The sequence below is a fragment of the Platichthys flesus genome, chromosome 2 (assembly GCF_949316205.1).
Source record: "Platichthys flesus chromosome 2, fPlaFle2.1, whole genome shotgun sequence".
Taxonomy (NCBI): Eukaryota; Metazoa; Chordata; class Actinopteri; order Pleuronectiformes; family Pleuronectidae; genus Platichthys; species Platichthys flesus.
The window spans coordinates 391,163-418,954 of NC_084946.1; the positions used below are offsets into that span (position 1 = coordinate 391,163).

General features: G+C 42.3%; 1 protein-coding gene across 3 annotated transcripts in view; it reads right to left on the minus strand.

The window, feature by feature from the left end:
• Positions 1-6,217: 6,217 nt before the first annotated feature.
• Positions 6,218-27,792, minus strand: part of LOC133974473 (serine incorporator 1-like) — a 59,709-nt gene continuing 38,134 nt past the window's right edge. For all 3 annotated transcript variants that reach the window (XM_062412158.1, XM_062412157.1, XM_062412159.1), the window contains 2 exons: positions 20,251-20,478; positions 6,218-10,330 (listed from right to left, as the gene is read on the minus strand). In XM_062412158.1, coding sequence (XP_062268142.1) covers positions 10,195-10,330; positions 20,251-20,478 — 364 coding nt within the window. In that variant the 3' untranslated portion in view covers positions 6,218-10,194. The remainder of the gene's footprint in view (positions 10,331-20,250; positions 20,479-27,792) is intronic.

A 27,792-nucleotide genomic window follows, 5' to 3' on the forward strand; every position in this document is an offset into this window, starting at 1 on the left:
TGAGGGGAGAGCTGGCGGAGGGAAGACGACTTGCCTACCCACAGAGGTGCAGAAAAAGGGAAGTGAAACACACACACACACAATGTTAAATAAATTATGCATTTAAGAAAATTCCTCTTCTCGAACTGTGTATTAAGGGTCACAAACTCAATTTCATGGTCGACTCTGGTGCAGGTCATTCTGTGGTTAGGATGTCTGATTTACCCACATCTCCTGAAATGAGTGGTCGCTTTATTTTCTCTCAAGGCTCAACACCAACAGTAAAGGAAAATTTCACAAAACCTCTCCCGTGCACGGTTAAATTTGACAAACATCCCATAAATCCATTCAGGGAAAAGGTACAAAATCCAAAGTCCGTAATCCAGCTAGAGTCCAATACCAGGCAAGCAAACACATGGAACTTAACGCTGGAGAGCATGTACACAAGAAGGAGACGATGACAATCTGGCAGAGGGTGATTGGAAACACAGGGTATAAACAGGGGACGCAGGTTCAGGTTCAGGTGTGTGGGGGAAACCAACAGGAAGTAAAACTAGACCCTACACACAAGAATCGAGACAACACAATAAGTGAATACAAATAACAACAGACAGAACAGATTATCACAGGTGTAGCTGTGGAACGAGAGAACGGCACAAACTAAGTTTGCAAAGTGCTGTGAAGTCCACAGTGAACCAGGTCTAATCTTTCACCTTATAAGATTCTCTTTGCGTTGTTGTCCTCTTCACCTCCGTCAAAAAACTTGGGTGATAATGATGGTGTTGTGTAACCTGATATCCTCCTACACCATCCATTTTTCTTTGAACATGCTTGCTCAATGACAGGAAAGTACTTTTTTCTTTGCACTGAAACAGCAGCGGTTACCTATTGAATGTTGGTGTTTTCTTTTTCCTTCAGGACCCTATATAAAAGGACCTAGCATTTTGTGTTTTTTGTCTCTTGCTGCCTGCCTCATGTGTTTTGTTGTTAAGTCCTACTTTGATGCTCATTAAAGATATGGAGAGTAATGGATGAGGACTTTAGGTAAGTTTGGGGTGCCCTATACATTTTTCCATACATGTATTATTCTTGTCTAAACAGACCAGATTATTGTTTGATGATTACAATTTCAATAGGGCCTCCCACTCAGTGCTCGGCCCCTAACTAGGCATTACTGGCACTTCCGTCTCCTGGTTCCAGTCCTACCGCTCCGATAGACATCAATTCATCTCAATCAACAACTGCAAATCGATCACAGATCATGTCACCCATGCTGTCTACCAAGGTTTGGTGCTTTGTCCCCTTCTCTTCATCAATTACATTTCCACTTCGACAGATCCCCTGCCACCACGGCCTCCAGTTCCACTGTAATGCTGACGCTGTCTGCTTACACGCTCCTCCAAGACCATCACTGCTGCCACTCACTCCACCCTCACCACTTGCCTAAAGGACAATAATGGGGACTTATTATGAACATTTCACTTTGTAGTGCTTCTACATGTTAATTTGGGTATCTGGCATGTCTACTGTCCCAAAAGCTCTAGAAAAAAACAACTCCTGCGATTTGTTATGGTTCCTCCTAAGTCAGAAACATCATGCTTGAGTGACTGCGAATGAGCTTCTGTGTGCTTCTCTCGCAACGTGGTCTCATGAAATGGTTCTTAAGATATCGTACTAAAAGTTATGTCCAAATTAACGTAAAGAATCCTACGAAAATGAAGCGCTAAATGTTCGTAGAGAATCCAACGAAATGCGCCTGTGCAGACCTCTGCACACTCTGATAAAGCAAGATGGCAGAGATTGCTTTATTCCTGGTGAAAAACGTTATATTTTCTGGTGTTTCTTAATAAAAATGTGTTTGATGATACCTATTTTGAGATATGTGTGTTTCGGTTTCAATATTTTCATTGATGGTTAAAAAAATGTTTCCTAACCCTATTTTCACAAAAACACTTGTTTAGTCCGATTTAGTTTTTCTTACTAATGAATGTCAAAATCTAGTTTATTCAGTGTTTTGGCCCTACTCAGTTGCGTCCTGTAATAGAAATTTCATTAACAGGCAACAGCAATACAAATATCTTTCGGTACAACACAATGGCCCCGAGCCATAGAAATCCAAAGTCCAAAGTCAAACTCCTCCTCACACAGGAGAAGAAAGTTATCCAATCAGCTCCCTGCACATCCTGACAGAATGCTCAGACATTTGGTCTGCATCTCTGTACAAGGGGTCTCCTTTGAAGTATCTATAGTCCATCTGCTCACCCTCCTTGAGTGGCCCCTGCTGTGAGGCGTTTGCTTAGCGCCACCTAGGAGTCTAAAAGCAATACACATCTAAGTCCTATGAGCAACTCTCTTTAGGCTTCAAGTCTTAAACACAGAAAAACATTTGGCATATAATCCTATATTCTTGTCTGTTCTTTCATTAAACATATCTAGATACAGAAATTACCATTACAGCCCTCCATAGTTTTGCATTGGGCTATGGTAGTGGATTTCAAGACCTTTCCAAAACAGTTCATACCATGTCTGTTGCATATTTAGTTTCCATCCTGTAAGCCAGGGGTTTCAACTGGTTTTGTCCCAGGGACCTTCATTCTGACTAGTGTTAGGAATTTAAATTTTAGCTGGTATGTGGCTCAGACTGAAACTATTTGCAACTAAATGGGGGGGGGGGGGGGGGGCATGAGCAGTTTGAGCCAGATATAAGGCCTTTATACAAATGATTTATAAATAACCCTTGCTGCATAATGTGAATAATGAATCTTATAATTGTTCTGAATTCTAACTTTTGGTATTAAACCATTATTCCCTTAGACTCATTCACATCACATATATTTCATGCAGCTGTCTGATAAAGTTTTGGAGGTCGGCCAAAGTGACTTTGTTGACATTGTTTTGTCTCGTTGTTTTGGTTTCGAGGATCCTAATGTTTACACCAAGTAGACATTGTTTGAAAATAGCAGGAACATCATATTCCTTTCGCCAATGGCCTACATGGCATCAGCTGTGTCAAGGCCTTTCATGAAAAGAATATTTTGCTTAGCAACTATCAGAGTAGTAGGAGCGTCACGGAGAGCGGCTTCTTGTCATTTCCTGGAGTCCTGGACAAGAGGCGGGGGGCTACAGCTGTGGACCAATATCGGAGAACCAAATTGATTTGCGGTGACTCCCCTCCAATCTTTCATAACCAATCATATTAAATCTACTGTTATAATTATATCAAACCCCTTTTGTTCGGGGCCATTATTAACTACCTATTGCTAACTGATTTAGCCTAGGCTGTAATAATTGTCCATAGCTATGTTGTTCAACTTTCATTGCATCTCAATAAATACTTAAATTGGACCAGTCCGGCTCATCTCTTATTTAGGATAAACCAACACGCCTGACACTAGAAAGTAATCAGCGGCCTACTGATGTGCCTAGGCGTGCGCATGCCTATGTGTGTGTGTGTGTGCGTGCGTGCATGTGGATAGAAGGAAGTTTTAACATTTGGTTTTCCATGTTGGTTTCATTTAAAAACCTCAAACAAATCAAGAAAAATGAAAAAACGGTTGATTTTCAGTGCTTGAGAATTGAAAACAAAATTTAAATGGAGTTTGTAGTTGTACTGCATCTCAGAACCATATGTACATCAATATATAACGTTCATGACTTAAATGTACAGACATGTAGCTGACATGTTGAGAGAACGAGGGGCGTGCTTAGGCCCGATTTAAGTGTGTCTATTCATTCTGTCGGTAGAACTGTTATTGGATAGACGTAAGTCTTAGAGCTCTCTTAAGAAATTGTTTCTCAACCAGCGAACGTGGTAAAGTTGACTATTATTGAAAGTATTTGTTTTGGCTATTATGCCAAATAATTTTTCTTATTACAAAGTATTTGTTTTTTGCTCTTTTGTTTTATTTAATATTTTCATTATTAATTCTGCCCTTTTGGGCCTTCTTTTTGGGAAAATTCCCATCAAACAAACTACATCTCCAAGACCTCCTGAGAGTTTTTCTACCTAGCTCAACCGATCTTCTACATCTACCTTTAACACGCATGCACAGGGAAAAACTACTGTTAGTTTCTAGCCCCAAGCTAGCCTGGATGCCAGACGAACTCCGCCCACAACATTTTTGGTCGGGCAGTTCGGTCTGGATCCGCTCCATTGGGAAAAAATTATGCCCCGACCGGGCCAATCAGATTGTCAGGGCGGGCTTTATACGATGATTGACAGATGATCAACGGTAACGTAATCAACCACGTCATCAAAGTGCCCTTGGGTTGAATTTGTTTTCAACAAACATGCCTGCCGCTGGCGAGCTGAGATGTGTAGATGCTGCCATTGAGTCTGTTTTAGAAGACATCGACAGCGCATTCATTTTGAAAGAGGAACAGAGAACGTGGAGGCGACGCCAAAGCAACACACTAATCCCTATCGCCCGGCGCTTGGCTGTTCACAATGGACACTGAAGCGACGCTGAACCGCCGGGCAGCGCTAATAATATCACCCGTTGATCCAGTAGATCGCTGCACGGCTTTGTGCCAGTCACACCGGAGGCTGAAGCACCGCGCTCCGCCAAGGCTGCCTCGCGGTGCTTCAGCAAGTTTTAACATGGGAGTGGATGGGAGCCAGCTGTTATTTAAGGCTTGGCGCTGCGCTGAAGCGTCCGGTGTGAACGATGCGTTGCTTAGCATACGTCACATACTACGTTGCTCTGATTGGTTGTAGGTCTATCCAATTGAGCGAAGAGGAATTTTACTTCCTGGTCAGTTGAAACACGCCCCATAATGAGAGCCCAATGGAGCGGTCTCAGACTCACATTCTGACTAGAATTGTGAGTCTGACAACGTCAGGCTAGCCCCAAGCCGCATCAAGGTTCCCCTCATCACCTTTTAATTATTTTAGATATATTTTTCTTATTTAAGATATTTTTCACGATATTCAAGAGTAATCTGGAAATGTATTGAAATATCAAAGCAAATTTCGCGGTGACCCTGCAACGCCATCGCGAAACACCAGGGGGCCGCGGACATACAGTTGAAAACCCCTCCTGTAAGCCATCAAGACGGATCAAAACGGACTCTGGTGCAAGGTTCAAAGGTCATCCCTGTGGAGCAGGAGCCATCCACAATTTCCCCCCTGACATAATGTTAATCCCATGGTCAAGACCTTTACAATAAGGTCTTTGGACATTTCATCTTGCTCCAGGCACAGGCCCTCTGGGATAAACTTTCTCAGACCCATTTAAGGTCCAAGCTGGATCAAATCTGTCAAATCTGTTTTAAGTGGTATTTAATGGCCAGATATGGTCAAAATATGTGTGTTTGCTTTATACACACATGTGTTTCACTTTGGACCAAGCTAGAGACACCTTTGTTCATTAACAACCGAATATCTCACAACCCAGCCTCAGACTGTTTACCCTCCTCCGCTACAGGGCCTTCCGTTCCCGGACCAGCAGGTTCAGGAACAGCTTATTCCTGTGGCTGTCACTCTGCTGAATCACCCTGGTACAGACTACAGATGTATGGTCATATTAGGGTTAGGGTTAGATGAGTGTCCGCCATGTTTTTTGTTTACACTTAGAGGGAAGCGCATAGGTCACGTGTCCCCAGCTTCCTGACTCACGATTTAATGGAATTCATACAAATTCTAGTGCATTTCTTTTAGTAGCATTTCCTACGAAATTTTGATGAGACCAGCCTGTCTCTTGTCACAAGCTAAATGGGAGTCTCTTACATGGCCTTGCCCCCCCCCCCCCCCCCCCCATTGCACCCCCCGCCCCCCCTACACATAAATACGATATTTGCCAAAGCACTTCACTTCGTTTTTGCAAACCTCGGATACACCTGGAATAGCTAGCTAGCAGCATCAAGCAAAAGTATTCTTGCATATTTAGCTAACCCAAACATGTGCCAATATTATTTGAACATTGTCCCTTTATTTCTGATGCAGATTTTGCATCAATACTGGCCCACACACTGTATGGTGACACAACAAGATGAACATGCATTTTGAGTCAATTAACTATATTACTGTATAAATATTTCATTTTGCTAATTTATTATATATATAACCCCACTGCTTGTTGTTAATATATGAATGGCTTACAGGATGCTATTGATTGATGTGTACCAGAGGTTATATAGAAGTGGGCATAGGCTGTGCTGATGGAAATGTGTAACCGGTCTCTCCTTTGTGTCGTATGCTCTGCGTTGTGTAACAATTTATGAAGTGGAAGACCGGGACTTGATTTTCGGCACAGGACTTTTATTGCTGTTCAGAGTTTCAGCAGAGGAAAAGAAAACAGCGTTGGTCAATTGGTCACATGCCGCTCTCATACAGCTCCAATGCATTCTTAGCACATTTACAAATCTTGCCTAATAAAAACAAAAAGGCCTGTATAGGAAATAATACATGCCAAAATACTAAGTATTCATGAAAATAAATAAAAAAACTAAAGCCACAGTCACACATCATGAAAAGATTCACATTGGCTATTTACCTCAACAAGAGTACTATGCAACAAAACATACCTGTTCAGAGTTTCAGCAAAAGAAAAGAAAACAATGTTGGTCATTTGGCCACATGCTTAACATAAAAAAAGATATGGTTCAACAGGCATACTTCAGGACACAAAATGGCGAATGCCAACGCACATGCACAGAAAAATACCACATGTTTGCTGCTGTACTAAAAAAATCTGTATGTTTACTTAGTATTAGGAAATGTATTGTGTTATCTGTTGTGCCTCTGCACTTTATATGTTTCACTGGGGGAGAGTGGGAAACGTCGTATCGATTCCTTGTATGTCTTGAACATGTTAAGAAATTTAAAATTAAGCTACTTTCTTATTTGTATCTTTATCTAGTTGAAACACTCTGAACTAACTCACAAATGAAAATGAACCATAAAAAAATTAAACGGCTCGACTGCTATAATCTTAGAATACAAATGAACATATAAACAACTAACATATACCTTCAGCTAAGAAATGTAACCATTAGTGTCAGCTCCAATGCATTCTAGAGCTTGGAAAATAAACACAATGTCCATCCGCGACCATAGAGGGCGCCAAACCCATGTAAAAACCCAATACAATAAACCATTAATTAACAAAAGCGGAGGGATTTTTGGTGGAATGCACTATTAGTTCTAATACCTGCTACATATGCACTACACCACTGATTCTCTACAATCCTCAGTCTGTTGGATGGATATCCATGGCAGCTCCGCTCAGCAAGGATGGACCTCCTTTCCCAGCTGAATGGGAGGATTTAGCATTCTGGCCTTGAGTTCTGTTTGTTAGACCTCGTGAAGTGCAAGGGCTCCTTCAACAAGGATGGAGTATGGAAACTTTTGGACTCTATTTTCTTCACAGAGACCAGGGATTAGACCGTGTTCCCTTCCCTTTGCATTACAAACTTAATTATTTGCAGTCTCTTTTTGAAGCTGATCTTGCTGCTTTAAGCTACTGTATATCTGTAAAACATAGCCATTTGATTATGAGCCAGTCCGTGCTGTTAATTAGCATAGTTTCTGCAAATGTCAGGAAGAAAAACCTGCCAGGGGGCAGCATACAGTTGATTGAGACCTGCCACTGGTCCTGTAGGATTTAAGCAAATTGAAAATCTGATTTATGTAGGGGACTGATTAATTAATCTGAATTGAATAACTTTATTTTCATTCATTCATTTTTGCAATTGAGTTTATAAAGCACTTTGAAACCTTGTTTAGAGAGATGCTATACAGTGTGTCTGTGTGTACAATTAGGAGATGATTTTTTCAATTTTGTTTGAATTAAGTACAAAGGCTTTACTGAATCAGGCAGGGTTCGATACACAAAAAGGCAGTCCAAGAAATCTGGCAGAGGTATCCAAAATCCCCTAGGCAAACACAGGTTAGAATGTCCAGAAAACTGGTCTTAACAGGAGGGCATACAGAGGAAGATAATGCTGGAGCGCTGATACGATCTTGCACAGAAGGAGAGTAGCACAGGTTTTAAATACACATGAGACAAGACAACTGCAACAAGTGCAACAAATTAGGGAGGAGCAGGTAATCACAGGAGTGGGAAACACAGACTATCCTGGAGAAGGGACTTGGTGCCATTCTAGTTTGAATGTTTTATGAAGATACATTTATTTGGAGGGAATATTCCAGAGAATTTCTTTATATTTATTTTTTTCTCTACAACCTTTTAGATTTATTTTTTTTTGCACTCACGGTTGCGGTCAGGTAGAATTACAAGAAAGCCCCCCCCAAAAATGTAATAATGACTAAAGCATGGTTGCTGTTGTTGCCTTTATTTTCTCATGGTATTTGCATTGTTGTTGTTAACATTTCAATCATAAAATAAGATTTATTTAGAATACAGACATTTATATATATCAGCAGTGTTAATATTATTTAATGAGCGACAAGACTTTATGTGAAAATACGGTATTATCATACCCAAAAAAAATTTATAGCATCCTACCGCTACGCACTCGCAATCTTATTTTAAGGTTGTTGTTAATAAAGTTACCATAATACATTGAAACGATATTATAATCAATATCCGAATTTTTAAATCCTTTTTTTTTGGGAGAAAATACTACATTTTAGGGTCTCTGTCCCAGCTTGCCGGTGTAGGCAAGACATCTTAGGTACCCCTTTGTTTGAAGTGAGGGTCCCAAAAAACTTAGTTTGAGGGGTATAAAGCCTTACCTTTCCGTCCCAACAGGTATTGAGACAGCCTACCCCTACACGTGAATGCATTAAATGAAGTGGAAGGGCTAAGGGGTAGGGCCAAGGGAAGAAATAGGATTGGACCTTAGTTTCAGTGTATCTACAATTCCCTCCTTTCACATTTGAGGGAGGGCTGTCTGTATCATTTATTAATAAAGATATATCAGCCTCCAATCATACATTTTGATTGTGTTTGTTTTACTACCCTCTGACTGTCTACATCTGTATATTTGTCATAAATTCACCAAACAAACTAATCTGCATATTTAAACATACCATTTCTTGATGTAAGTCATTAGCTGCGGAAGTTCTGTAGTCACCTGTAGTGTCTACCCTGAAGTACATTACATTAGCCTGTATGCCCTATCTTATTACATTATCTAGTAGCTCATGCGCATACACGTGCCCACAGACATCAAATGAGACTTGATCCCCTGCCCTTTTTTTTCTTCGAGAGAAAGTGCCCTTTTTCTGGTATGCTTTTTATTTTTATTTATAAAAAATTTGTAATGAATTAATATTATACTCTAACCCAGCTTCCCCATCAACAAATATTTTAATTGAAAAAAATTTGGGTTAGGTTTAGGGTTACCCCGAACACCTTCATTTAACGGGTTACATACAACAACAAATGGAGAAAGCAGAATCGCGGACTGCCCGAAAAATTAACCAGAAACTGAAACAGTACTGACATTGAACTCATCACATGGCAATTACAGTAAGTCAAAAATCATTTGGCCAGTGTTTGTGTTTCAAGTAAATCTGGTTTGATGCATAAACATTAACCATTTAACAAAATACATTCATTAAGAAAAGAAACAAAAACAACACAAGTCAAAATAATTCTTTTAACCTTTTTGGAAGCTTTTCCAAACTATTAGGAGTTATTCAACTATGTCAGTGCAGTTCCGTTGTGCTTGGGTCCATGTAACATACTGAAATGTAACCACAACATCTTAAAGACACCTTTACATGTTTTACATTGACCATTAATATTTGGCAGAAACTTAAACTGATAGCTTAAAGTCATATTGCAGATATTTTGTAAGTTTATCCACCATGGTTTAATACACTGATGTACTTAAGATCACTCTCAACATGTTCAAAAATCTCCATCCTTTTACAGACAAACAAGGCATTGAAGGGCGTAGCAGCAAAGTCTATCAGCGTACAACTGTATGCAATTCACAAACCAATCCTCAGTATTTACTACAGTTATGAATGAGGCGAGTTGCAATACTAAAATAAATAATATACTTTGAATGTATAAAGTAGATATCATATTTGAATTTAATTCAGAATAATATTTTTTGTGTTAAGAGCCTCAACACAAAATATGTGATTGGCATTTATGACATATATTATACATGTACCTACACAGTTGTTATAGCATCTGTGAACCATACCATGTTTTGTTTCATTCTGATATATTATCAATATTTAGCTGGAGTTTGCAAGTTTGTGCAAGATAAAGTGGAGTGAGAGAGAATGGTCGATCAACTGAAGTCTCGGTTTGTGAGGATCATGGGGGCTACCAGGGTCCAGATGTACAGGGCCAAACATACCCAGCTGGAGGTGATCTTCACCCACACTGCTGGCCACTTGTTAGTTATGGTGTAGTCTGCGTCAGGGCTGTCGGAAAACACACAAAAGGCCTTTCAGTAATCATAATTGATCTATTTCTCATGATTCAAGCTGGATAATAATATTCCACATAGCTTAAAAAGAGAATGAGCCTTACCATAGGGCTTACAATTGAGGTATTTAATGTTACATTTTTCTTTGACTTGTATAACTGGGACATGCAGATGTTATTACGATTACTTATAGTCAAGAAAGTCCTCATCAGTACTAAATACAAATGACATTTCAATCCCCTGATGCTCTTAGTTATACTGCTATAGCTCTAGAACAGGGGTCACCATCCTTTTTGAAACTGAGCTACTTCAAAAGTACTGAATAGTACGAAGGGCTACTTGTTTGATACAAACTTCCTGAATAACAAACTTGCCCAGATCACCTTTTAATAATAATAATAATATATGTGAAGAGACTGTTTGATCACGTCAATGTTAATTATTCCTCACAATAATTATTAACAATGATTTCCACAACACTTATTTCAGTTAATCTGTTTCAACATTTGAAAGTCAGAGGTAACACATTTCTGATATTTATGTAAATATCTTTTTTTTGTTTGAATAAGCACATTGGTTCAAAATCACACCTGATATTTCTTTTTTTAATTACCACTTGTAAAAAATGTAAGGAAATCATTAACTGTCATATCTTCAAATCATGTCTTGTTTGTACTAACCACCATTTGTAACATTTTTGAACAAATCATGAACCCTGTCCCATGTTTATACAAATGATCTGCAGATGTCTGTTAGTGGGAAGCCTGGCATTGCATCCTGTTCACCAATGTACTGTAATCTGGTCTGTAATTGGACACTGCAACGCTGAATGAGTATTGTAGATGTGCGTCAGTAAGGACGTGTTCTGTGTTTGCTCTTGATGAAGTTCATGTTAAAAAAGGCTGATTCGCAGAGATAGGTTGAACCACAAAGGCAGGCAACTTTCAAAGCTGCTGTGCATTTACCTTTGTACCTTTCTGTGTCCACAAGGCACCAACAGTTTGGAGCAGATTGATGAGTTTGAGGTAGAGGTCATTTTGCAACGTTACGATTTCAATCTCCAACTGTCCAGCATCCAAGTTGAACATAGCACTTAGTTGCTCAGCAAAGCATGTTATATCCACTTGCATGAAAGTATTTTATGATGAATGACACACATGGCTCAAGTTGATCAAAGTCACAAAACCTGTTCTCAAACTCTTGCCCTAGTCTGTTTATGACTTGAGAGTACTTTTCTACAGCTTTTTCAAAGGCCAAATTTGCAGAAGCATAGTCATTCAACACTGACTGTACGGAGGGAAAGTGCAGCACTTTTTTTATCTGTAAATGCACAAAGAAAAGGTTCATCTTAGCTCTAAATTTGTTTACAGCTTATCGTGTAAGCTAAAGTCTTACCCTCGCCTTGCAGCTCACAGTTTAAATGGTTCAGTTTCAGTATCAGCTGGTGAATGATGCAGTGGTAATGTAGAAATGTTGGGAAGTCAGGGTCACCTTTGCATTACACAATGAAGCCTGCATTCCGGCCCGTCATGGCGGGAGCCCCGTCGGTTGTCACCAACACCAGCTTTTCTAATGGTACCTTTTTCTACACAAAGAACTTCTTCACCACGATGTAGATGTCAATTCCCCTCGTTGTTGTCTTCAGGGGCAGAAGTGTCAGGATCTCTTCTTTTATGAAGAAATCATCAAACACCATTCGGATAAACATCATCAGCTGAGCTTTACTGGGGGTGTCCACGGACTCGTCGCACTGGATGATAAACCACCTGCACTTAACCAAATCCCGGTCCATTTGCTCCGTCAAGTTTTTGGACATAGCCGACACTCTTCTAACCGTCGTACTTGCCCCCAGTTTGACCGCGGAGAGAAGGCAGATGGCATCGGGACCATTGTTCTCGTCTTTGAACACACTGATGGCAACTATCATCATTGCTTCTTTCAAGTCCTCCCCATCCAAAAAGGCTTTCTTGTTCTTTATCAAACAACGTTCGGCTCTGAACGAAGCTTCAGTTGCTTTTTGTGATTTTATCATCGGCCTCGTGAAAAAAGACAGTTGTTGGCCCAAAGCTGCCTTTAAGTCACAGGCTTTTTCTGTTCGTAGTGCGCTGCCAAGTGGGTAGTTAGCATGGAAGCTTTTGTGACACGTACTGAAGTGTCTCTCCACCTTGTGCCGCTTTGCAGTCGTAACAGCTGCCCCGCAAATGAGACACATTTTATTTCACTGTCATAAAGAAAAACTCTTCGTCCTAATCATTATGAAAATAGTATGTTTTCTTTTGTTTTTCTGTCCTGTTTTCTTTAGTTTGGGGGTAACGGTTTGACATATTTTTTAAATTTCAAATCTCTTTTTTTAAAAGTAAAATTTAGAGCATGCCTTGCGGTCACCTCGTGGGGGCCCTGCGGGCGACCAGATGCCATCGGGCACCGTTTTGGCTACCTCTGCTCTAGAATGTCGGGGGACACATGAAACACAGAGCTTCTCTTCCTTCTCTTTCTCCTTCCTATTCTCCCTTCTTATTACATCAAAGAAATGAATATCCCATCAATACATCTTACTGACTGGGCTTCTTCAATGGAGTCCCCTTGCCTTTTCGTCCGCAGATCCAGGGCAGTGGCCCCTTTGAGGATTGTGATTAACATTAGACTCAATAGCGCCTCTAAAAAAGAAAAATGTCAAACATAGTAAATTAGCTCCGTGGTTTAATTCCCAGACAAATGAGATAAAACAATTATCAAGAAAACTAGAAAGGAAGTGGCGCTCCAGCAACCATGTTGAAAATCTAATAGACTGGAAGAATAGTGTTAAGGAATATAAAAAGGCTCTCCACAAAGCAAGAGCCGCCTACTATTCAAAACTAATAGAAGAGAATAAAAACAACCCCAGGTTTCTCTTCAGCACTGTAGCCAGGCTGACAGAGAGTCACACCTCGACCAAACCCAGTATTGTTCGATCCCTAAATAGCAATACCTTTATGACCTTTTTTAATGATAAAATTCAAACTATTAGAAATAAAATCAACCATCTCCTGGCCTCAATTGGCACTAATACCCTCCCAACAACAGAGATCTCAGAAACGGCTGAGAATCCTACCATTACTTAGACAGCTTCTCTCTGATCACCCGTGATCAGTTTACCAAAATAATCTCAGGTTCTAAACCAACAACCTGTATTTTAGATCCCATTCCTACAAAATTACTTAAAGAAATTCTGCCTCTTATTGATAGTTCGTTACTTAACATTATCAATCTGTCATTATCATCAGGTTATGTACCACAGTCTTTTAAAATAGCTGTAATCAAACCCCTACTCAAAAAAACTACCCTAGACCCAGAGGTTTAAGCCAATTACAGGCCAATATCTAATCTCCCCTTCATGTCTAAAATCTTAGAAAAAGTTGTAGCCAATCAGCTGTGTGAGTTTCTCCAGGTAAATAATATATATGAAGACTTTCAGTCGGGGTTTAGAGCCAATCACAGTACAGAGACAGCCTTGGCAAAAGTCACTAATGACCTTTTAATAGCCTCAGATCGGGGACTTGTGTCTGTCCTCATTCTGTTAGCTCTCAATGCAGCATTCAACACTATTGACCATCAAATTTTATTACAAAGACTCAAACAGTTAATTAACATTAATGGAACCGCCCTTAAGTGGTTTAAATCATATTTTTTTGATCGCTCCCAATTCGTGCAAATTAATGATGAGTCATCTGTGCACACCAAAGTTAACCATGGTGTTCCACAGGGCTCTGTGCTCAGCCCAATTTTATTCTCATTATATATGCTTCCACTAGGAAACATTATCAGGACACACTCTGTAAATTTCCTCTGCTATGCGGATGACACCCAGTTATACTTTTCAATAAAACATGAACAAAGTAATCGATTAACTAAACTTCGAACATGTCTCAAGGACATAAAAACCTGGATGACCCGCAATTTTCTCTTATTAAACACAGACAAAACAGAGGTTATAATACTTGGCCCCAAACACCTTAGAGATACATTATCTAATGATATAGCTGCGCTAGACGACATTGCCCTTGCTTCCAATGAAACAGTCAGGAACTTGGGAGTGATCTTCGATCCTGATTTATCCTTTAATAGTCACTTAAAACAAATTTCTAGGACCGCCTTTTTCCACTTGCGTAATATCTCAAAAGTTAGACATGTCCTTTCACAAAAAGATGCAGAAAAAGTAGTTCACGCCTTTGTTATATCGAGACTGGACTATTGTAAATAATTATTATCAGGCTTCAGCAGTAAGTCGTTAGAGACTCTACAGCTTGTCCAAAATGCCGCAGCACGTGTCCTGACGAGAACAAAGAGAAGAGAACACATTTCTCCAGTATTAGCATCGCTACACTGGCTTCCAGTTAGATCTAGAATAGAATTTAAAATTCTCCTCCTCACCTTCAAGGCCCTTAATAATATAGCGCCTTTTTACCTTAAAGAGCTGTTAGTACCTTATAAGCCCACTAGAGCACACCGTTCCCAGAATTTAGGCCTACTTGTCGTCCCTAAAGTCTCTAAAAGTAAAGTAGGAGCCAGAGCTTTTAGCAATTAAGCCCCTCGGCTGTGGAATAATCTACCACTTTCAGTTCGGGAGGCAGACACCATCTGTTCGTTTAAGAGTAGGCTCAAAACCTTCCTTTTTGATAAAGCTTATAGTTAGAGCTAATTAGTGCGGCAGAACGTAACTTGTTCTATTTATGACACATGACACACAGAGCTTCTCTTTCCAGCTTCTCCTTCCTCTTCTCCATCCCTATCCCCCTTCCCCGGAATCCCTTTGCTTTATCAACTGCAGATCTAGGGCCTCTGTGGCCGCCCCATGGATTGCGATTTGTGGATCGCGCACCGGGGGTCGCGATGTTGGATCCAGTGTGGCGGATTCTGTGTCATGTGGGCTGATCGTCGTGCTGGCGGCGGACCCTGTGTTGCGTTGGCATTGGGTACGGGCGGTGGACCAGGACCGCGGTGGTCGCTCGTGATGGGTCCTGGTGGGCGGCGGTGGATGGTGACTGAGGACTGGAGTGGCATCTGGTCTGGATGGTAGATCGTGGTCCTGCTGGTTGCTGACCACGGACTGTGATTGCAGCGGGACTGCTTGGCATGTCATGTTGGGGTTATCCTTCGGGACGTCTACCCTCATCGAATGCTGCTAGAAACTTTGATTATTGATCATTGATGATGTTTTCCTACACGTGGCATCTATTGCACATCTGTCCGTCCTGTGAGAGAGGGATCCCTCACATGTGGCCCTCTCTGAGGTTTCTACATATTTTTACCCTGTTAAAAGGGTTTTTAGTAGTTTTTCCTTACTCTTGCTGAGGGTTAAGGACAGAGGATGTCACACCCTGTTAAAGCCCTATGAGACAAATTTTAATTTGTGAATATGGGCTATACAAATAAAATGTTATTGATTGATGGTATCGCGAATCAGAGATCGTAATGGTGGATCCTTTATAGTGATAATAATGGCAGATGCTGTATCTAGCTGGCTGATCTCATCTCATCTCATCTCATTTTCATCCGCTTATCCGGGGTCGGGTGGCGGGGGGAGCAGCTCAAGCAGGGGGCCCCAGACTTCCCTTTCCCGGGCCACATTGACCAACTCTGACGGGGGGATCCCGAGGCGTTCCCAGGCCAGTGTTGAGATATAATCTCTCCACCTAGTCCTGGGTCTTCCCCGAGGTCTCCTCCCCACTGGACGTGCCTGAAACACCTCCCAAGGAAGGCGCCCAGTGGGCATCCTTACCAGATGCCCGAACCACCTCAGCTGACTCCTTTCTAAGTAAAGGAGCAGCGGCTCTAATCCGAGTTCCTCACGGATGGCTGAGCTTCTCACCCTATCCCTAAGGGAGACACCAGCCACCCTTCTGAGAAAACTCATCTCGGCCGCTTGTACCCGTGATCTCGTCCTTTCGGTCATCACCCAGCCCTCATGACCATAGGTGAGGATAGGAACGAAGATCGACTGGTAGATCGAGAGCTTTGCCTTGCGGCTCAGCTCTCTTTTCGTTACAACGGTGCGGTAAAGCGAACGCAATACCGCCCCGCTGCTCCAATTCTCAGGCCAATCTCACGCTCCATAGTACCCTCACTCGCGAACAAGACCCCAAGGTACTTGAACTCCTTCACTTGGGCTAAGGACTCATTTCCTACCCGGAGTAAGCAATCCATCGGTTTCCTGCTAAGAGTCATGGCCTCAGATGTAGCATTGCTGATCCTCATCCCAGCCGCTTCACACTCGGCCGCCAGCCGATCCAGTGAGTGCTGAAGGTTACAGGCCGATGATCCAATGAGGACCACGTCATCTGCAAAAAGCAGTGACGAGATCCTCAGACCACCGAACTGCAACCCCTCCCCACCACGACTACGCCTCGATATCCTGTCCATGTATATCACAAACAGGATTGGTGACAAGGCGCAGCCCTGGCGGAGACCAGCATCCACTGAGAACGAAACTGACTGGCTGCCGAGGACGCGAACACAGCTCTCGCTTTGGGAGTACAGGGATTGGATGGCCCTGAGGATAGACCCCCTTACCCCATACTCCTGCAGCATCTCCCACAGTTTCTCCCAGGGGACCCGGTCATACGCATTCTCCAGATCCACAAAACACATGTAGACCGGATGGGCATACTCCCAGGCCCCCTCCAGGATCCTTGCGAGAGTGAAGAGCTGGTCCGTAGTTCCACGTCCGGGGCGAAAACCGCATTGTTCCTCTTCAATCTGAGGTTCGACGATCGGCCGAACCCTCCTTTCCAGCACCTTGGAGTAGACTTTACCAGGGAGGCTGAGAAGTGTGATGCCCCGGTAATTGGCACACACTCTCTGGTCCCCCTTTTTGAACAGGGGAACCACCACCCCGGTTTGCCACTCCTTTGGCACTGTACCCGACTCCCACGCGATGTTGAATAGGCGTGTCAACCATGACAGCCCCTCAACACCCAGAGCCTTTAGCATTTCTGGCCGGATCTCATCAATCCCTGGGGCCTTGCCACTGCGGAGATGTTTGACCACCTCAGTGACCTCCACCAGGGAAATTGACGATGAAACACCATCAACCTCGAGCTCTGCCTCCAACATAGAGGGCGTGTTATTCGGATTCAGGAGTTCCTCAAAGTGTTCCTTCCAACGTCCGACAACCTCCTCAGTTGAGGTCAACAGAGTCCCATCCTGACTGTACACAGCTTGGATGGTTCCCCGTTTCCCCCTCCTGAGGTGCCGGATAGTCTTCCAGAAACACTTTGGTGCCGACCGAAAGTCCTTCTCCATGGCCTCTCCGAACTTCTCCCGGAGAGGTCATGATCTAGCTGGCTGATCATGATAATAATAGTGGATCCTGTATCGCGTTGGCATCTGATAATGGTGTTGGACCACGATTGAGGTGGCAGCTGATGGTATATCCTGATCCCCAGTGGACTATGTCTGTGGACTATGGTGGCATCCGATCTTGATGGTGGATCATGATAGTGATGGCTGCTGACCATGGATGTTGGGATCGACCCCTGGAGGGAGGCCGGACACCTCTCAGGTAATAAATAGAGGAGCAACTCTTTGCTTTTCCTGTGCGCTGAGGATTAGACAAGAACCTCTCCCGGTTACTCCAGATGATCCAGCCACTCAAAGAGAGCAATCATCCAGACGTTTGTATTTTTATTTTTAACTTAATTTTACTTTTTTATTTTATTTTATTTTGTAAAGACTGCAGCAAAAGTCCTTCAGTCGCAGGCCAATTTCACAGACTTTTCCCAGATCCACAGTCAGCTGCTCCACAGCTGCTTATCCCTGCAGAAGGATGGAGAAACTTCTTCAAGGAGAACAAGACGAATTCTCTCCTGTTTCCGGGCCCAGCTCGATCCCCTCTGCCACCGCCGTACCAGCTGATCGTTTGCTCTCGAGGCCCCTCACACCATCCGATTTTCTACCCGGAAAACGCTGCTTGCGCATGAATGAACCATGGAACAGCTACAAGTAGGAGGCCTATGTCTGGGAAGAGACTAGTTTAATAATAAGCGTGTCATTATTTGTGTATGTTTTGTGAAGGACCTCCGTGTCCATATTGTTCAGTGCCAGCACGTTGTGACGAATCTGCGTTTCCGGCTGCATCGCCCCACTGTTATCGTCAGACCCATTTTGCAGAGATTTTTACCTATTAAAAGACAAGTACACAGCTGGACGGACCTTACTTGGTCCGCTTGAGTACCGAGTGGTAAAGTTACCGCAAAATGGTCTCTGGAGGGGTTTGATATCTCCTCGGATCAAATTGTTGCAAGTTTCCTTTATCTCCTTCTCTCTCTTTTCTCCTAAACCCACCAACACACACTTTCCGACCTACATCCACACAATTCACGTTTTATACACATTCTGGGACCTAGTTAGTGTGGTTGCATCTCGACGCCATTCTGCGCTTTGAACCACGAGATAGAGCAAAGTATCCTTTGTTCTCGACTTCCCTTTGTTCAAACCGCGCGGTTCTACCGCCATCTTCAATTCGGCCATACAACGTCATCAACGTCACTTAGTATGCCATATTTATTCCCCTCCTCTGACACACACACATATATAGACATACATATATGTTAGTAGTAGTTAATAGTAGTCATTGATTGACATTGATGCTATTATCTTTAATAAATTCTAGTGTATTTAAAGTACCAGTATTTTGTGATTATTTGTGGATATGTATATGTATACAGCTAGATTATGATAGCCTGTGCTCAAACTTAAACCCTTCACTGTTCAATATATAATCATTAATAATAAATATTGAGATTACTAATTGAACCGTTCCAAACTGAGAACGATCTTTACAGACTAATTGTTGGTCCATGATACTAGGATGGTGCCCCGTCTTTATTGATCATTTTATTGTTTTTCCATTAATAATTTCATTATTCTGAATTGATAACTTTATCATTGGTAATTAATAATTGTATTATGTTAATAATCATATTTTGTGATTTTTAATAATTAGCTAACATTAAGTCTGCTTACTATTGCACAACATTGACTATGATTACAACCAGACTGCTTGATATACAATATGTCTCCTTAAGATACTCGACCATTACTGACAATAATCCATCGATTCATTGACCTTCCATTATGCTACAAAGTGTTTAGTCTAATCAATAATGCAAATACCCTTATCTTTCTGATGTTCTCCATTTCACCTGGCATCTATTGCAATTTTGTCCGTCATGGGAAAGGGATCCCTCACATGTGTCTCTCTCTGAGATTTCTACATTATTTTTTACCCTGTTAAAAGGTTGTTTTTTTCCTTCCTCATGTTGAGGGTTAAGGGAAGATGATGTCACACCTTGTTAAATCTCTATCAGACAAATTGTGAGTTGTGATTATTGCCTATTCAATTTAATTTGATTGATTAATCCAGAATGCAGAATCTTCACCTAACAAATCATTTTATTGTCATTCCACAGTGTACAATATACTTAAGCAGCAATCCCCAAGATGCAATATATACATACGAATTAAATGAAAAAATAACGATAATTAAAAGTTGGTCCCTGTGCAGTTAGCTATAGCAGCTAAATTGCTCCCGTTGGTTGTTCTGAAATCAAAATTTCTCAAGGAGCAATAGTATACTTCTACAAGTAAATTTTCAGCAATTACTTTAGTTGTTACCGCTGGAAATAAGATATTATTATCTATTAATGATACATTTTCAGTTGCAAAACATTAGTAGGAGTAGTAGATGGGGACACTTTAGAAATATAGCAGTGGTTGAATTAATCTTTATCACCACACCATAATCATTCATTATAATAAATATTACATTTAAACAGGTCAAAATGTATCACTTAAATGTTCTGTCTTAACTGAACTCCTGTATTGTAGACCCAGAGTAAACAATGTAGGTGGTTTGTGGAGAGGGGGTGTACTGACCTATACCAGTTGGTAAGGGTCATCATGATGTACAGTGAGGCCAGGAAGAGCATGAAATGGAAGAAGGAGTAGCTGTACTGAACCATGTCCCGCTCATTGTCCTCCATCCGCCTGTGTCCTGTCAACTCCTCGGATAGGTCAGGGCTGCTGCCACCCTCAGCCAGAATGGCGGAATCTTTGGAGGCCATGGTCAGCTTTTTCACCTGACTGGTGCTGGATGAACGAATGCTAAACAGGGTAAAATAAATAGTTTGTACAGTTATTTTTATTATAGATTACTATGGTTTTACATTGACCCTGAAGCATAAACCACAACAGCATATGACAAAACAAGATGACAAACTTTATCATACTTATCTGAACCCTGTAAATTAAATCAAGTTTAATTTACTTCTAACATCTAAACCAACAACTTGTCTATTAAAATCAACCCAAAATAGACTTTTTAAGGAAGTTTTTGCTCAAGTTAACATTTCCATATTAATACATATTCATATATCTTTGTTAACCAGCTACATACCACAAGCTCTTAAGGTAGCAGTATATTCATTCTCTGTTTATAGAAAAGTCCACTCTTGATCCAGATGTTTTAGCTTATTATAGACCAATATCAAACCTGCCCTTAATTTCGGCTGCCGCTATCACTATGGTGCAGAGTTCAGCAGGGTGACAGCCGCAGGGATGAACCTGCTGGTCTGGGAACGGAGGACCCTGTAGTGCCTCCCAGAAGGGAGGAGGGCAAACAGTCTGTGGCTGGGGTGTGGGCTGTCCTTGACAATGCTGCACGCTCTCCGCAGACATCTCTTGCTCTGGACAGCTGCAATGGTGGGGTGAGGAACCAGTGATGCGTTGGGCAGTTTTCACCACCCTCTGCAGTGATTTCCGGTCCGCAACAGAGCAGCTGCCATACCACACTGAGATGCAGTTGGTGAGGATGCTCTCGATGGTGCAGCGGTAGAAATTCACCAGAATCTGAGGAGACAGATGGGCCTCTTCAGTCTCCTCAGGAAGAAGAGTCGCTGGTGGGATTTCTTGACCAGGGTTGAGGTGTTGAGGGTCCAAGAGAGGTCCTCAGAGATGTGGACACCCAGGAACTTGAAGCTGGTGAAACGCTCACATTCCTTCCCGTTGATATGGATGGGGGTGTGTGTGCCACCTTTCTTCCTGAAGTCCACAATGAGCTCTTTGGCCTTCTTGGTGTTGAGAGCCAGGTTGTTGTCAGCGCACCACTCCGTCAGATGCTGGACCTCTTCTCTGTAGGCTGACTCATCGATTGCTGATGAGGCAAGTCACCATTGTAGCGTCTGCAAACTTGACAAAGGTCCATGTACAGGTGTGCAGTCATAGGTGAAGAGGGAGTAGAGGAGAAGACTTAGCACACAGCCCTGTGGCACGCTGGTGTTCATGGAGGTGGTTTTAAAGCACGTGGGGACAGCTGCTTGGGCCAGTGACAGGTTGAATATGTCAGTCAAGACCTCAGCTTGGTGCCCAGCACAGGCCCTGAGCACGCCATTAGGGCCAGCAGCCTTACGTGCATTGATCCTGCTCAGTGCAGCACCCATGCCGATGGAGGAGAGTGTGAGGGGCTGGTGGTCTGTAGTAGGGCTGCACGATATGGGCAAAATATGATATCCTGATATTTTTTGGCTGAATGGCGATATACGATATATATCTCGATATTTTCTATAGAGTGGGTTAGATTTTTTTAAGTCAAAAGCCACATGTGAGACGTTGCAAGCACTTTTAATAAAACACAGATCAGTATATGACTGCAACATATATCAACATGTGATTTTGTATAGTCATTTTCACCAGAATGGAACATGGAACTCTGGCTGGCACATGTGCCAAGTGCAAGAAAGGTAAATTGAATTAACACATGAACAGAACAGTTTTTATGCTTCTTAACAAAATAAATAAAATCTTTAAATCTCTTTGACAAATTATGTGGTGCCAACATCTAACAATAGACATTGTTTTGGGGCAGCCGCAGAAGATGCTTTCGCGGTCGGTGATGCAGCAGCAGCAGCACAGCCACGGAGTTTCACACTTTCCTCGTATTGCACTTTGTGCCGCTGCTGCAAATGGTGGAAAAGATTGGTCGTGCTTCCACTTTTGGACGCAACTGTTTTGTTGCATTCCCTACAGATGACCTGCAGCTGCTGCTCATCTTTTTTTTTAAAACCAAACCATTTCCATATGATGGAGCCGTTGTTTCTCCTTTTAGAAACAATATCGTCTCGCTCCGCCGTCTCGTTTTTTTTATTGGGATCCTCCATGCTTGATTTGTTGTGAGGGGGTGGTGGGGGCAGGAAAGACGCGTCTTTGCAATCGGCACGTTCGGAACGACAGAGTGGGAGGGGTCGCGGTTGCGCTCACTAGGGGTGCAACGGATCAAAAAACTCACAGTTTGGATCGTTCCTCGGATCAGAGTCACGGATCGGATCATTTTTCGGATCAGCAAAAAAAAAAATAGACGAGACAAATAAACATAAGTTGTGTCTTTTTGTTTATTAACAATATAAAATCAACTTAAAGTGCACGATTAATATCTTCTTTTCAACATAGTTGTGACTGGGATATTAGTAGTGGGCCTCTTTATCTTCCATTCCTCAACTGCTTGGGTCAGTAACTGCGCAAGATGACTGCCTGTGTGACTTTCGTAGAGGGGGCGTGTCTGCAGCACCGGACTTTTCATCTCCCAGTCTGCTGTGATGAAGTGAGCGGTTATTGTCACATAGCTCACCGTTCCCCTTGACGTCCACCCGTCTGTTGTGAGTGCAACAGAGGGTGCTACAGATAGTTCATCCACAACTTTTTTCTTCTCCTGCTCATAAAGATCTGGCACAATCTTTTCGCTGAAGTGGGTTCGCGACGGAATGTCGTAACGTGGCTCGAGCACGTTCAACATGTATTTAAAACCCTCGTTTTGCCCAACGAATATGGCCTCATGTCTGCACCTATAAACACACCAATAGCGTTTGTGATAGCTTTAGCCCGGTCGGTTTGTGCAGGAAGGGGCTGTTTAAATGCTGCGGTGATAAGCGGTTGTTGAGCCGCTTTCGGTTTCACTCCTGTCAGTGAACCACCGGGGTGATGTCGCTGCAAATGCGTGGCCATGCTAGATATGTTTCCACTGTTGTATGGCTTTCTTATGCCACAGTGCCTACACACCGTCACGGTTTTATCCACTAACCTCTTTCCTTCATCATTAACTTTGACAGGAAAGCCAAAATGCTCCCAAACAGGGGATTTAAATGACGCAGGGTGTTCAAGCTCCTCCGTTCCTCCGCTCGCCATGACCACGCCGTGTGTGGACTGAACGTGCGCACAATTTTTTTTTCTCCATAAATCAATCCGCGGATCATGTGTGTGCCGAACCGAAATAATTGATCCGAACGGATCACGGATCAATGATGATCCGTTGCACCACTAGCGCTCACAGTCTCCCAAGGCAAACGCAGACGCTTGAGGCGAAACTGACCATTTTAACGCATATATCGATATAAACGATATTGTCAAATCTTGTATCCCCGTGGAAATTATATCGATATATCGTACATAGCCGATATATCCTGCAGCCCTAGTCTGTAGTGAGCACAGCCTTCGTGCCTTCAGCAGTAGGCGGACCTTTTTGTTCATCCATGGCTTCTGTTTAGGGAATGTAGGGATACGTTTGAGGGTGGTGACACTGTTGATGTTGGTGTTGATGAAGTCCAGAGCAGAAGAGGCATAGGAGTCGATGTCCGTGTGGGAGTTCAGTGTGGCCTGAACGGCAAGCGCCCTCCAGTCTGTGCGTTCGAACCAGAGTTGTAGTGCAGTGTCTGCTCCCTCTGGCCACACTTTCAATCAATCAATCAATCAAATTTTATTTGTATAGCCCATATTCACAAATTACTATTCGTCTCATAGGGCTTTCACAGGGTGTGACATCCTCTGTCCTTAACCCTCAGCAAGAGTAAGGAAAACTTTAACTCTCCTCACTCTGGGCTTCACACGTATGATGAGTGGTGTGTATTTGGGGAGTAGGAACAAAGAGAGGTGGTAAGACTGTCCTAGGTGGGGGAGGGGGACGGCTTTGTAAGTCTTGACTCCTCTCGTTGCACAGGAGACATGTTGGTGGAATTTGGGGAGTACAGTCTTCAGGCTGGAGTGGTTGAAGTCACCCGCAACAATAAAGGCTGCCTCCGGGTGTGAAGTCTGACGTTAACTAATGGCAGCATGCAGTTCTTTCATTGCCAGCTTAGCATTAGCATCAGGGGGGATATAGGCTGCAGTCACAACAGTAGATGTAAACTCTCTGGGCAAATAGAACGGTCTGCACTTAACCATGATATATTCCAGGTAACGAGAGCAGTGACTCTTAATGATGACAGTGTCCATGCACCAAAATTTGTTCACATAGATTCACAGGCCCCCACCTCTGGTCTCACCGGAGACATCAGCTGTTCTATCCGCCCGGAGGAGGTAGCGTCCCCTTAGCTCGACGACGCTATCGGGAACGCTGCTGTTGAGCCATGTTTCTGTGAAAATCATGATGTTGCAGTCCATAATCCATTTGTGTGTGGTGATCCGCAGGCACAGCTCATCCATTTTGTTCGCCAGAGACCGAACATGGGGGAGGAAAAGGTATACTTTGATAGTATTAGTTTGTTGGAAAACTTTAAGTCAGGATTTAGAATCCATCACAGCACAGTTAAAAATGATTAATATCCTTTTTATGGCATCCGATTATGGACTTGTGTCTATACCAGTCCTGCTGGATCTAAGTGTTGCATTTGACTCCATAGATCATAAGATAATATTACAGAGACTGGAAAAACATGTAGGGATTAAAAGAACAGCACTAGGCTGGTTTCAGTCAAAATAATCAGATATATTTTACTTTGTTAATGTTAACAATGACTCCTCCATGAACACAAAATCATCGTCATGGATTACCACAACGTTCCATCCTTGGAACGATACAGCATAATCGGAAAGCACCACATACACTTCCATTGTTACGCAGATGACACCCAGCTGTACATATCTATGAGGACTGATTGATCTAATCACTTGGTTTAACTTCAGGAATGTCTTAAAAACCTCAAGTCCCGGATGACCCAGAACTTCTTACTTCTAAATTCAGAAAAAACTGAGGTCATTTTTATTGGCCCTAAACATCTCCAGATGAAAACCAGATGGTCATCTTTGATGGTATTATTTTGGCCCCCAGCTCCAATGTGAGGAACCTGGGACAAACTCTGGCCAAAAACCACCAAGTTTATTAACTTGGGCAATGTATGGAGAGTCGGTGGAGATGGCGGGGCGCGATGGGTTTCTTATTAGAATTCGACTGCACAGAGCGGACCACAGAGACCCAGAGAGGCATAGTAAATTACTGACAAAGCTGGTAAAAACTGTAACAAATATTTTTTTACGGTCCAAACTTGTAAGAAAAGACCTAAAATAAACACTATGAGCAGACTACTTTATTACTATAACCGCATTAGCTTTTGTATAGGAACGATTCTGTCCCAAGCATTTGATCCATATAAATGGTCGACCATTATATCCGTGATGACTATATCCAGTTTCCTCTATACAGTTAATAGGATTGCTTGATGTGTTATCCAGAATGGGTGTGATGAACTTAGAACAAGTCTTTCAAAAGAGTTTGAGTTTAGTTAAGGATTAATTAATGGAGGTGGAATCCCCATGAAATTATTTAATCGCCTCAAAGAAAGACATTTAGATCTTTGCACAGAATGACAGGGCACATTTTTGTATTTTTCAGTTTTTTTGCTTTATTTGGATAGGACAGAGTTATGTGTGTGAAAGTGGTGTTAGGGTTAGTGACCAGAAGCGAAACCCGGGCCACTACAGAGAGAGGCTTAAAAACTCTGTACATGGACCGACAGCTCTACCAGGAGAGCCACATGGCGCCCAAAGCGGACATTTTTTGATGAATGGATCAGCTTGAGGAGAGCTAGGAAATCCCCAAGTTGACAGTATTGAAAGTTTCTTCATAGTGCAGTCTTGTCAAACAATGATTTGACATTGACTGAGTTGTTTCAGTTGGTTGCTAAAAGGAAAAATGTGTGACAAAAATAAAGAAATGCACTAATGACAATTTAATGATAGTGTTATTGGCAGTAATAGTAGTATTTGTGGGCAGGCCAGGCATATTGTATATCTAAACAATGTCAAGTAAGTAAAATGTATTGATGAGAAATGAATGTGATGAAGAGGGAAAGAAAGAAAGAGAAGCTCCATGTGCCATGTGTCACCAGACAATCTAGGCCCATAGCAGTATAACTAAGAGCTGGTCCAAGGCAGAACTGAGCCAGCTCTTACTACATTGATAAAAAAAAATGAAGGGAACACTTAATTGTCACAGCAACACCAAGTTAGCTAAACGTCAGGGATATCAATCTGTCCATTTAGAAAGCACAAGTGATTATGAATCAATTTCCCCGGCTTTGGTGCAAATGAAAGTGACAACAGGTGCAATGGAGTGGCAAAATCAAGACAACCCCCAAAAAGTGAATGGTTTTGCATGTGATGGCCAAAATAAATAATTGTTCTGCTAGTGTCCTTGTCACTACATGGCCCTTAATAATATGGCACCATGAAAGGACTTACGGTATAGTGTGGTTGAGAGGAGCAGTGTGGCATCGTCTCTCCCCCGTTCAGTATTAAATAACTTATCTTTCACCAGCTAAACCAGCATTATAAAAAATATCAAACTATCTTCTTAACCCCACTTCGCAATGCCAAAGTCTGCAAAACAACAAAAAGTTGACCAGCTCCGGGATACGGCAGAAGATCCTGTTGACTCGACTGAGGCTAACGCTAGCACCGAGCATGCTCTAGCACTAAAAGCTTGTTACCGGAGTTTTCTTATGATGCGCTGCTTAAACACATTGCCACTGTCGTTGCTGAGGAGGGCAAGCGGACGCAAACTAAAATCCAGCAGGTCTTCTCCGAGTTTATTAAGCGAAACATCCGCTTCCAGATTATCTTCCCTGCCGTGCTGTCATTCCGGGTTACAGAAGTCATTCAAGGATCCGGAGGATGCAAAGACATTATTGGATGGTAACGTGTAATCGGTGACCTTTCCGTTATCTGCCTTTCATTGTACTGCTGGCAGCTGATGAGTCACACATTTGATTTTAGTGATCTGCTCCCCACACATCACATTAGTTAAACCTCCCTCCCCTTCTTTATTTTATATTATTTTATATTATTATTTTTTTTTTTTCTTTAAAATTTGTGTTTGATATTTCTAATTCCACCCCTTACCTTTCTGTCTGGTGGTGCAGTCATCTATGCAGCCATTTGAACGGGGGAGTTGGCCACCTTTTGGTGATTTTTTTAATAATTAAGGAAGCCTTTTCATTTTCAAGCTAGATAAAGTAGTGACTTTGACACCTCCTTGTGGTTTTGAAGTCTCGGTGGAGACTAGCTTATTTTCCTTCCATAGGAGTTACAGACATGGGTGTTCTTGTCTTCTCCTTGTTTTGTGTTTCTATTTGTATTGTTCAGACGTTCTTGATA